We start from the raw sequence: 12,645 nt of genomic DNA on the forward strand, positions 1-12,645 counted from the left end.
GTGCGAAAATGTTGGCGGATGTGTATTTTGTAGTTCAGCAAGTCGGAAGTGTTGTGGGCACGGACCATGCTGATTTCCCATATTCATCAGTTGATTCATCATTTTGTGATGCTACTGTTGGCTCTGCTCGTATAAACGATAGACTTCTGAAAGTACTGGTCTGCTTTCATGCTGGCTAGACTGACGTTGAGTGAAGTTGTTCCCTGTCTCCGTGGATTAATTTTCTCCATTGTCCCTTGGCATGGAGCATGTCCAGAGACGGCTCATTTTCTCAAAGTTGGGTTAATGTTGCAAGAACCAATAAGAAAATGAAGCTCGAATAAAAAGTTGAGAAATATTTTTCCAAGGAAACAATGCAAGGATTTTTCATAAAATAATCATCATGTTCGGAGAAGGACTGCAATACATCTTACATCAAACATAATTATACATACCACTCAGGTCGTACTCTCGTATGACTGACTTGTTATTTAAGCTAGTGCACTTCTCCTGTCCTACATGACGCAACACGACTACTTCTCCTCGGTCTACGAGCACATCATCATACATATCATACATGCGTACTAGCGATCTGTTGCACCATCTCTAGGTAGAGTCGGAAGGAACCTAAATCGTCTGACCCAGGGAAAGTCCCAGATGAGGAGTTGGGAAGTTCACTTCCTCCTCTACTGGCTCTAAGCGGACTGCGCGAGACGGCGAACCATGCACAGGGCTAGCGGGCATAGCAGCTCTAATGAGGGCAGAAACAATGACTTGATTGAACTCCTCAATGGTAGGCAGCTGACGGCGGAGCTGAGCTGGCGGGGCACATGAGGCAGAAGAAGACGGGCATGACCGAGGCGGTGCGGGGTGAAGGAGCTCAGTCATGTGGTGAGGACGAGTAAGGTGCTCCATGCGAGCAGCCACCAAGTCATCCGCTAAGCCATCAAAGGCTGAGTCCAGGGCTCGGACATACTACACGAGCATCCCAAGAGCATCATCTTCCTCTCCTCCGTGGCATGCAAAGGCATAGTGACTGGTGTACGACACGTGGCAAGGCAGGTAATAATAAGCACGAGTCTTCATTGCTGGAAGAGTGTCCCGGAGACGACCAATCGCCTCCCTGGCTGCCATCTGAATAGCCTGCCTCTCCATAGGCATGGCTCTCCCAACAAAGTGAAGACGACAGATCTCTGGTCGACCACCAATAAAATGCACCGACGCGTGATGCATAGTCAGGGAGTTGCTGATCTTGTGGCGGTAAAACGTGTACTCTGTGCGAGTCGTCGGTCCAATCACGATCTTAACGATGACGGAAAGAAGTCGCGAAAATCTCGTTGGCTCGTTGGCGAACACCTACGAAGGGCAACCATTGCGAGCCATCTACAAAACAAAATTTTCATATAGTCAAAACATAAATATATGTTCAATAATAGAAAATTGCTAAAATAAGCAGGAATTCAAAACGTCTAATCTTGTTAGCGATCGTGCCTAGGGGTTTCCTACAGTCAGCCTGGCTCTGGTACCAAGTTGTCACGACAGGTTTTCAAATAAATTAATTAATTGGAAATCAGCCATGTGCGTCCTAGTGAAGAAAATATTTCTCACTGACACACTCATCTTGATACAGAAAACCAATAGTACTTAATATTATACAAGTAGAGCAAGGGTTGGTCTACAATTATTACAACATATCCAAGTCTTAGGAAAAATGGAATGTTACAGTGGTCTTAGGGTGACTCTACTGCTCGCACAAATAAAAGGGGGCACATCACATCAGAGTAATGTGACATGACAAGAACTACTACGCGTAAGCCTCAGAGTGAAGCTCAACGATTTATTCAAGGTGGCAGAAGCGTTGGAATAAAACATCGGAGGACTCCAGGATCGCAAGACTGATTGGGACTCCTCTAGACATCGGACTCGCTATCGAACTCTTCATCCATGAGGTGTCCTTCATCCATATCTGGCCACAACAACAAGCTAGTGAGTACTTCGAAAAGTACTCGCACACAATTTGCACAAAAGATGGGATCATGCAGTTGATTTTAATATGCATGGTTAGAATCTGGTTATTTATAAAATATATATGCTAAAAAATAAATTAAGTTAGTGGATAAATCACACGGTAGTCCTCCCGAGATATCCTTGACAGAAAAGTAAAAACCACCGTCGGGTGTCTGAGCGACACCACATACAGGGCATAACATAAAAGAAATAAATAACAAGCCTCAAACGGGCGTCCTTGCGACACCACAGCAAGGGCAAAATAAATAACAGGCCTCAGTCGGGCGTCTTAGCGACACCACAGAAAGGGCATAATAAATAGAATAACAAGCTGCACTTGGGCGTCTTAGCGACACCACAGAGAGGGCACAATAAATAAATAACAAGTTGCAGTCGGGTGTCTTAGCGACACCACAAAAAGGGCATAATAAATAATTTACAAGAAGTATCCGGGTGGTACAACCAACCTTCACCATAACTCTTGCACCAATAAAATAATTGATCAGGTTCCACATCTTATTTATGATACTTCACAACCATTACAATCACCATTACTTATACTCCAAAGACCGACTCTATGACCGACACTTGACTTGTCAAACAACGTCCTTGACCAGGGACACGGCTAGTCGAATAGTTTTGACTGTGCAGAGGGTGTATTATTTACCCATAGCTCGCGGTTTTCGATAGTCATTATGACTAATCCCACGTATGGCAATTTAGATGCGGACACTCAGAATGAGCACGCACCCATTTTAACCTCCGCGGAGCCCGGCTTCACTCGGACTACGCTGCCAAGGCAAAACCATAAGACGGGGAGGCTCGAGCCTCGACTAGCATGGGATCAAAAATATTTATACCGTGCGCTCACGTGGAGTACCCTCCCTTCCGGTCCCAAACCGGAAACACCCATGCCCCGTGACCGGATGACTGGATTTAGTCCACGGCCATGGGTACCTTCATACCGACCCCTGTAACGGTGTGTGATTGATAATAGGTCTACAACTGACTATACCGAATCCATTATCGAGGAAACTGTGGTAGCACGATATAGAAGTATGACACGGACAAGACTGATCTAGGTTGATACGACAGTTTAACCAAGTTTTTACCAGCACCATCGTGCACATGTCATGACCAGGCCATAGCCTATCACGTTTCGCGTGACTAGGCTATTCCACAACCTTTTATAACTACCACTTGCCATCATCATATTTTATCATTGTTGAAATATGTATAACATGTATGAAATATGCAAGGTGATGAGTATTAAATATGAGATAGGTTAGCAAACATCACATCAAGAGTTCAAACATGCTTGCGTGGTTCCACGTAGTCGGGCTCAAGCTCGGTGCAGTTGACGTCGGTGATCTCGGTGTCGGAATCTACGGTATACATCAAACAATGGCATAAATGGCACTGCCTAGCTAGTGGCCTCAAAATATTTTTAGAAAAACTTCAAATAAACTAGGCATTACCAGGATCAATTTGCAAAAAAAACACTGAAAAATAAGTTATGGATCAAAAGTTATAGCCAAAACAATTTTAGGGACTAATCTATAAAAAGATTTATTTGAAACATGGGCTAGCTTGAGATAAATGAAAGCGCCCCAGGGGAAAGGCGTTTCCTCGAAAGGAAAACAGCTTCTCGCCGAATATGTCTTCTACGAAACGCTTCGGAGGAAGGGGGTGACACTAACAAGGGGGGGGGGTCCCCCTGACAGGTTTGAAGGCCTCATCGGCGCCAGAAGCGTCTGGTGATTGCCGACGACGATAGAAGGGAGGAGAGAGACAGCTGAGGGTGCGGCATCACTCACCGTTGACTCGCCCATCTGAAGGAAGAGGATTTGGCTGCGGGGGAAGCTTCACGTCGACGACAGCAAGGCTCCGGCGGATGGCAGCTCCGGTGAGTTGCGGAGATCGACGAGAGAGGGCTCCTGCGATCGAATTGAGAGATGGGTAAGAAGGGGAGGAGTTACTGGATGCAAACGAAGGCCTCACAGGGTCATACCGTTTCTTACACGGCTCGGGAAGGGTCGGATCCCAAAGCGGATCGGGGCGGCCGGAGTTGGGGAAGAAGGCCCCTCGAGGACCCCTTCCTGGATCGGCTGGTGCTGTGGGGGTGGAGATGGAGTGTGGAGAGGTGCGAGGTGAGGCCTGAAGCTTGGGGGAGGGTTCTATTAATAGGCGCCGCGGGAGGAGCTTTGGCATTAACTCCGGTGAGCGATTCCGGTGATGCAGAGGCTCATGCAGGATATTAGGTGGTGCAGGTCGAACCTAACCACTCTGGGGAATCCATTTTTACCAAAGGGGAGCTGGTCATCGACTGTGGCAACGCGGCGACGATGCGACCATTGCTGAGCTCTGCGGCTGCAGTAATCGTGCTCTAAGCAGCTCGGTGTGTGGCGACGGTCTTTGCAGAATGCACTGTCGAAAGGGGCACGCGGAGTCTATAGAGGCAATGGACGGTGCCGGGCGGCGTGGGGTTGCAGCAGGGGAAATGTTACGGATGTTGCAGAGCTGCTGAGTGAGCTTGGCCGGCTCTGTCGGCTAGCCACCGACGGGAAGAAACGTCCAAGCTGTGGGCGGTGCTGCGGATACGCTCGACGCACAGGATTGACTAGCAAAGTGATGATACTGGCGAGATTGGCGAGGGGGAGAGAGCTGCGGCTCTCTCTGAAGTTTGGAGTGAAATAAATTCAGACAGGTTCAGTCAGATTGCAGATGAGGTGCTCGACAAATTGAAAAAGATAGCTGCTGGATGAATTTGGAGCCGAATTTTCGTGGGGAGCACTCTCTTTGGAAGAAAAGGCGCTGCAAAAAAATTCAGAATTTTTGGAGCGGTTTGAGGCAAGTTTGCAGAGAAAGTAAGATTCTGGGGTCAAACTTAAGTCGAATAGAATTTGAAATATTTGAACTTGGCAACTCAAAGTTTCTGGTGGAAATGATAGAAGACACTAGGGGCTTCAAACTGCTAGAGTTTGGGGTCAAGAATCCAAAGGAAAAGAGAATTTATTTTGTAAAATGACAGAGGTTTAAATTGATTATAGAAAATCCCTTTTATTCAAATAAAATAATAACGGGTGATCCATCCCTTGTAAAGTTTTGGAAAACTTTCAAAATAAAACTTTAGGGCTAGGGAAAGTGTAAAAGATTTAAAACAGAAGATGGTGATTAATTTCTCTTTGAAAGAATAATAGAAGGCTTATGGAAAATTCCAATTTTGCAAAAGAAAGAATATTCTCTCAACCCATTCATTTTGAGAAAGGGACAAAATAATATCTCTAAATCTTGTTTGGTGGAAAAAAGAAGCTCCAAAAGGTTTTCTCAAGAAGGTTAGCAAGAGAGCTTCAAAAGTTTTGTCAAGCCAAAAATTTTAAAATCCAAGGAAATCAAGGAAATTAAAAGTTGAAAAATCTTGGGTGTTACACACGCGGCACGACACGATCGACCACCTCGATCGAAGGGGGAGCGCGGGGAGCGGGGACGGTCGCTTGCGGGCTGGCCAGCCAGCGTGGCGCTCCGCCTCGGTCGAAGGGGGAGCGAGGCCGTGGGATGGAGCTGTTGGGAGAGTTTAGGAGGGATTAGGGTGGGTAAAGCTGGGTTTAGGAGGGATTATGGAGTTTTTAAAAAAAATGCATAGATTTGAAAATTTCACCGTTGGAGGGTAAAATTTGTCCGAAGATTTGTATTTTTTCTTTCTATAAATAGGGTTTCCCGGCCCACATATTTCTCACACTCAAACATGGAGAACCATGACCATACTAGCTTCACACTCTCTGGTTTCAGTCTTGATGGTTTGGACTATAACCTCTTCCCTCCGAGCTGCGATCCCACTACCATGCCCCCGCCCATGCAACATCCCTATACCTATCATCCCTCTCTCAAACCCATTACCGGTTCCGAACCCGAAGGTCACACCAATTCTAGTACTCGAACGGGCTCCTCCACCAGCACGGGTTCCATTCAATGGTTTTATTAATGCAAATTATGGGGTTGATCATCTTATCAGCAATGAAATTTGGCATGTTGTTACATCATTGGCTTCATTTCGTGAGTTGTTCTATGATGCAACAATTACTTTGTCTGGGGTTTATTAACCCACATCTCCTTTGATGGTGCATACCACATTAGACATCACTAGTCATCTGAAAGCATATGAAGGTGATGGATTATTACTTAATGTTGTTGCTGACATGAAAATCAAGTATTTAAAATATTGGGAACATATTCCACTGTTGTATGCATTTGAATTTATCTTGGATCCCAGAGCTAAACTTGAAGGGTATCACGGTGCACTCAATGTACTACGTGCATCCCTAAGTTTAGATTATACTGATGACTTCAACATGGCTCGTGAAAATCTTTATGATGTTTTTGCTAAGTATGAGCAAAAATATGTCGGAGTTTGAATGCAATGACCTCCACCAGCACCTACTGCAGGTAAAAAGAGAGGATCATGGAGCAAGATAGTTGGTTATTTGTCCTCCTCTACCGTCGGAAGCTCTTCCACTTCAACAACTCCGATTCAAGGTGGCAGGGAGTTAGCGAAGTACCTCAACGGTGACAAAGCCATGTTCGATTTAGATAGTGAGGAATACTTCAACATACTGCAGTGGTGTCAAGAACACAAACTTACATTTCCGGTACTTTCCATATTAGCACGTGATGTGTTATCGATATGTGTCTCTACGGTGTCATCAAAGTCTGCTTTCAGCCTTGCTTGAAGAATAATCGAGGAAAGAAGAACAAGTCTCACCCCTGATATGGTGAGAACACTCATGTCCGTGAATGATGGGGAGCGATCAAGAAGGAGAGCCAACACACTGCAGAAAACCCGAAACTACTAGCCATGCTTGAACATATGAACCTTGAAGAAGACTCGATATCGGACCTATCGATAGATTAGTAGTGTAGTCCTTTTCTATTTATTTTGTATTTTTCTTATCATTTTGTAATTTTCTTTCCTTTTTGTAATTCTAGAGCGTGGTTTTGTACTCTTTTACTTTCCAGGGATGGAAGGTTTTAATGAGGCAACAAGTAATAAAGCTCAATATTTATCCCAAATGCTACATTGTTTCAATTTTTATTTTATGCATTATTGTTGCCTATCGTGCCTAACGTGCCATTTTTGCTATAAAAAGGGATGCCACTTTCTCATTTCCAACACTCAAACTCCATCTCATTTTGCACACACAAACATGGCTGATCCAAATCAAAACGTTCTTGTGAGACACGGTTCGATTTGGAGGTACTACGATGAATAATTTGTTATAGATGATGATGGTCTCACACAACTTTTTGCAAAGTGCAAACAATGCGATAAGAAGTTGCTTGTGAAACAAAATGCGGGAACCAGTCACCTCATGAGGCACAAGACGGCACACGTCAGGGAGGCAGCGGAGGAGACAACTATGGTTGCGGCTGCGGGGCAAGGTTGAAGGATTTCTAGAGCATGTCTTGTAGTATTTGTAATTTCTTCCCTTTTTCTATCTCTTAATCTTTTAGTATTTCTAGAGGATGGCATGTACACTTTTACTTATTGGGAGGTTTTAATGACGCGAGCGCTAATAAAACTCTAGATTTATCCCATATAATACTCTACCAAAATCTACATTTTCTTTACAGTTTTTGGCTTTTCGCTTTTTTGGTGTGTTTTACAAAAAAAAGTGTAATCAGGCCAAGGTGCCACACCGGGCCGGCGTGCCTCGGCGTGCCGTGCCTGGGTTGCCACCCCGAGCTCGTGGACCGGCATGGCACGACCCGATTAGTAATCGTGCCGGGGCGAGCCGTGTCGGGGGCGGGCCCGTTTACAGCGAGCCGTGTCGTGTCAGCCCGTTTGGCCAGGTATGCTCTCGGCCATGAATCAAGCCGACTTCGGCGACGCCGGGCAAAGGACAAAGTGGGTCAAGTATAGAGAGTACCAACGTCCTCATGACCATCGTGCCACAGTGTACTTCATCACAAAGACTGTGGTGGTGCCGGTGGAGGAGGATCAAGATGAAGTGGCTATGGAGCTGGAAGAAGAAGATGTGGTGGCAATGATTATGAGGGCGCGGAGGCGAAGACGTCGAAGCCAACTGAGGTGGACTGCGATGAGGAAGAAGAGACGATGGTGGAGGTCGAGGAGAAGACCAAGACCAGATCCAAGGCCACACGTCAATCCAATTGCCTCCAGGGTCCCCGAGGCTAAGATTCATGCTTGTTATGTAAGATTAACCCTAATCCCGAGTCCTATTGTACTCAGCCCGAATCGGGTACCTCACATCGACCGATAGTCATGACGATGTTATGATCACTCCTATGGTGTTTACCTCGATTCCTCATTCCCCTAACGCGGATCAAACCTAAACTAAAATCGAATGTGAAGCAATAGGTGAGGAGGAAAAAAAATGCTTACCATCATTGCCGAAGTATTGTCACGGATGCCGGTGAAGGTGGCGAGAGGTCGAATTGTTGTTCCTCTGCCTACTGCATGCTGCCGCCGCTACCGCACGTCAGTGGAGAGAGGGGAGAGGGAAGAGAGAGCGGCGAGGGAAGGTGGGGGTAATAATCGCCGACACTTCGGGAAGCAACGCGGCTTCTCGAGGGGTGGCTCCTCGTGAGTAGCCCCCACCGCCCACGTGCGTCGCACGGGCCTTGGTCGCAAGAAACTATCGATTCGAGCGTGCCTCGTGAGGCAGGCCCATATGTGCTTTAAAGTTTGTGTCATGCAATCCCAATAGTGTATGCTGGCAACCAATCAAACTCTGTTCTTCTTGCGCGAGCCTGGTTGGACCTTATGCGGACAACCAAGCACGCCCTCTATGATGCTCGCAGACCGGAGCAACAACATGCCAACATACACTTGGTTCGTGTGCATGGATAGTATGGAGGAACGAGCCGTCCTCCACCTCGTCATCCAGCATGGACGTCTCGGTCACTCACTAATCAGAAAAATCCAATTCAAACGAACGTTTTGGACGGGCCTCAAATGACCGTACTGACTCACACACCATATATCTAGCCTAAATATGTGGCGAATATGGGAAGTTCCGCGCACGCCCTAACGCGTCTGTCACGTCGGTCTAACAGATGGGTCCCACAAGGAATCGCCCGAAAACCCAATAGTCCGACGAGCGACTCCTTCTGTGGGGTGTGAACACCGCATGACACCGCTTCGGCTCGCCGTCCGAGGCCAAAGCCCGGCTATTTAAGTCGGCCGTGTCATGAATCCGAGCCACAACCTCTTCCACCCTCTTCCTGTCGTCAACCCGAGCACATTCCTCTCCATCTCCACCTCCCTTTCCCCTCGCCGTCCGCCATGGTCCGGCAAAAGAAGGCGACCAATGCTATGTTCACGTCGTAGTGTTGCTTCAGGTCGAGGAGGTGATCGAGACGAGGCGCGCCGCCCGCATCTCAGCTGGCATGCTTCCGGACTCACCTAATATGGAGTGGGAGGAGGAGGAGAGGCCAGAGGAGGACGAGATGCAACATCCAATTTTGATGCAGGCGGCAGATCCATAGGATGATGATGCGGAGCAGCCACACGACGAGCTCGCGCTAGCTTCCGGATTCAACACGGAGGACGCAGAGGCGTAGTTCGCGGTCGCCTAAGCGTCCGAGATGGCGAAGAAGCACGCCATCCCGAAGTCCATCCAGGATGAGGCCTATATGAAGGGCAACCGACAGTTCATCTGGAGTGGGCAATGACCGACGGGCTTTTAGTCGAACTCGACACGAAGCAATCGAAGTTGCGTCTCCCCCCACGTACCCAAAGACCGGGACGAAGGTTGCGGACATCCGTGACGACAACGAGTAGCCGGGAACATATTTAGTTAACCAACGTAGTAGATAGATGTTCTATTTGAATGGTTTGTATGATTATAAGGTTTCATATATGAGTTGATCGGATACACGAGGAGATATTTTAGAAGTGATCAATCTATACACGTGTACACGTCCGGACTATCCGCTGATGTTTGAGTGGCTGGATTTGTCAAGAATGCTATAAAATGACTAATGATGAGCACTGTTACATTTCTTCTCGGCTCTACATTTTTTACTTCTAATACCAGTAAAATACTCTGCGTATCAACAAATCAAACGAGCACAGTAACGAGTGAGAAATGCTGCCACAAACGAGAAATGCTGGCCCACTCAACGAGCGAGAAATGCTGCCACGGATCACGATCCGTGGCCTACCGCAGAAGCACATCTTCACCGTCATCCCTCCCTGATCCAACGTCCCACACGACCCCGCGCGCTCCACCCATCCGTGGCGCGAAGATCCGGCCAGGCCCCGAAAATTTCCGCTCGAAATTCTCAGGCCGCGCGCCATCCTCCAAATCTCCACCCCTTCTTAAGCCACACACCTCCCCGGCTAATCCCCACAACTCGCGCAGCCGCCGCACCCGATCTCCAAAGAAGACAGCACCGCCGCTCGCCCAAACCCCACAGCTCCGATGGCCCGCACGAAGCAGACTGCCCGCAAGTCCACCGGCGGCAAGGCGCCGCGGAAGCAGCTGGCGACCAAGGCGGCGCGCAAGTCCGCCCCGGCCACCGGCGGCGTCAAGAAGCCCCACCGCTTCAGGCCGGGAACCGTCGCGCTCCGGGAGATCCGCAAGTACCAGAAGAGCACGGAGCTGCTCATCCGCAAGCTCCCCTTCCAGCGCCTGGTGCGGGAGATCGCGCAGGACTTCAAGACCGACCTCCGCTTCCAGTCCTCCGCCGTCTCCGCGCTCCAGGAGGCCGCCGAGGCCTACCTCGTCGGGCTCTTCGAGGACACCAACCTGTGCGCCATCCACGCCAAGCGCGTCACCATCATGCCCAAGGACATCCAGCTCGCACGCCGCATCCGCGGGGAGCGCGCCTAGGCTGTTCGTCCGGTTGCCACCGCCGGTTCATATCCTGGTTGATCCTGATTGGATTCGATCCGTCATGTTACTACTAGGTTCTAGTTGATGTCATGGTCGTTTTCTGTTGATTACCTGTTCGAAAATTGCAATGGAATCTGTCTATTTTGTCCCAATCTCTGAGATTTCATGGATTGAATTCTGCGCTTGGATGCTTTGTTTGGTGTATGATCCTAATAATTCTCGTGCTGAGGCTTTTCTGGTTTGTGCATCAGAAGTTCTCTTGCAATTGTTAATTACTGTAGGGGTTACATTTTCTTGTTCATGTTGGTTGATTCGTTCACTACCCCCATTTAATCTAACAAACCTACAACACGTGGTATGCAGGGAAACAAGTGCTACTAACTGAAAGATTACGTAATTTGGTAGTCATTCTTTTCAGCTCTGAAAGATTACTTAGTTTGGTGTCAGCAACACTCCCTCTGAATAGACTTATGTGTTGCCTGTGCTGTGAGGCTGTGACTGAGGCTACCTTTGGCAATTTTTTGAAAGATCTGACGGCGCATATGAGTAGGAGCTACTCATCACCGCGGATGCTAAATTTTGCGTGTGTGTTATGGCCCAGTTATGTGGGTTCCTTGCAAATAAGGTGACCCCCAATTTGTTATCTGCAGTATGGGAGTACATTTGCCTGATGCAGCCGATACCATTTTTAGGGCTAGGCAAAAGACACATCAGGTGCATTTTATTTATCATAACACCAAGATTCAGACTGTTAGCCTCTGCAGAATGCTACAAGTATCGATATGAGAAGCACTCAAAGTTTAAAACAGGTTACATGTAGAATAGGTTGCTCTCTAAAAGGCGTTGCTCTAGCCGAACCATCAGCTATTTGGCTTTGATTCCTGTGAGTATAAGCGGCTAGCATTTGTGTTTAAATCACGGCTACAATAAGCAATTGTTGGACGAAGTCTCCAATCCATTGTTGCTTGTTGGTTGTTGCTGCTGATCATGTAAAGGCTTAGAGGTTTTTTGGTTACCCACCAAGATGCAATAATGCTGCACCTGTAAAAGTGTTATGTCACACACTCCTAATTCCTAAAAGGAGGCTAATTAATTCAGCATGGGAAGGGGAGAAGCATTCAGAGATGGCGGCCTGTATATTAATATTTGTGCAGCGAGAGAAGAGCTGAGATATTCAGACAACTGCCACAAATGCATTACTCCCTCTGTAAACTAATATAAGACCTTTTAGATCACCTATGCATTACCCTTATAAGACACATCAGTAAAGCAAAAGTTGGTTTCAGAAAGAGTGGCGGACATATAACAGCATGTTTTTGTTCAGCATTAATCTGGGTTGGGAGGCATCCAAGGACATGTTAGCTGTGGGTTAACCCCATAACTAGTGTATCTTTGCTCTCGAATCTGTGGCCCTTCTATGCTTTCCGAATGTGCCAGAGGAGGAACAATATGAAAGTATGTTCGAAATAACGGGCACGAGCCGTGTATGTCGATAGGTATAGGGGACGACGCCGTATCTGCGGTGCACCTTGCGATCATGGGATGGTACGATAGTTCGTGCGAGGCGTGGCGTGGAGGTCGCCCCGCTTCTGTTATGCACACAAAATAAAAGGAGGAGAACAAAAGAGAAAATTAATTCCCCCGAGTCAACATTTTTATTATAAACACCATTTCTATACTTCTGCATTATTTTTAAAATTTATGAATATTTAAATAAAGTGAATATATTTAAATTCATGAAATAATTGTAAAAAGTATGAACATTTCTAAAGGATTTTTTCTTGAAAAAATAACGTTTTAA

At 47.1% G+C, this 12,645-nt stretch overlaps 1 protein-coding gene across 1 annotated transcript; it reads left to right on the plus strand.

Moving 5' to 3' along the window:
* Positions 1–10,364: 10,364 nt before the first annotated feature.
* Positions 10,365–10,996, plus strand: LOC123407026 (histone H3.2). Its single transcript, XM_045100057.1, has one exon. It carries the CDS (start codon positions 10,431–10,433, stop codon positions 10,839–10,841), a length of 411 nt encoding a protein of 136 aa, XP_044955992.1. The 5' UTR covers positions 10,365–10,430; the 3' UTR covers positions 10,842–10,996.
* Positions 10,997–12,645: the final 1,649 nt, after the last annotated feature.

This window comes from Hordeum vulgare, chromosome 7H (assembly GCF_904849725.1).
Source record: "Hordeum vulgare subsp. vulgare chromosome 7H, MorexV3_pseudomolecules_assembly, whole genome shotgun sequence".
In the NCBI taxonomy this organism is placed as follows: domain Eukaryota; kingdom Viridiplantae; phylum Streptophyta; class Magnoliopsida; order Poales; family Poaceae; genus Hordeum; species Hordeum vulgare.

What these genes read in the sequence shown, in the direction of transcription:
- LOC123407026 (XM_045100057.1), top strand. Translation starts at nt 10,431, where the DNA reads ATGGCCCGCACGAAGCAGACTGCCCGCAAGTCCACCGGCGGCAAGGCG.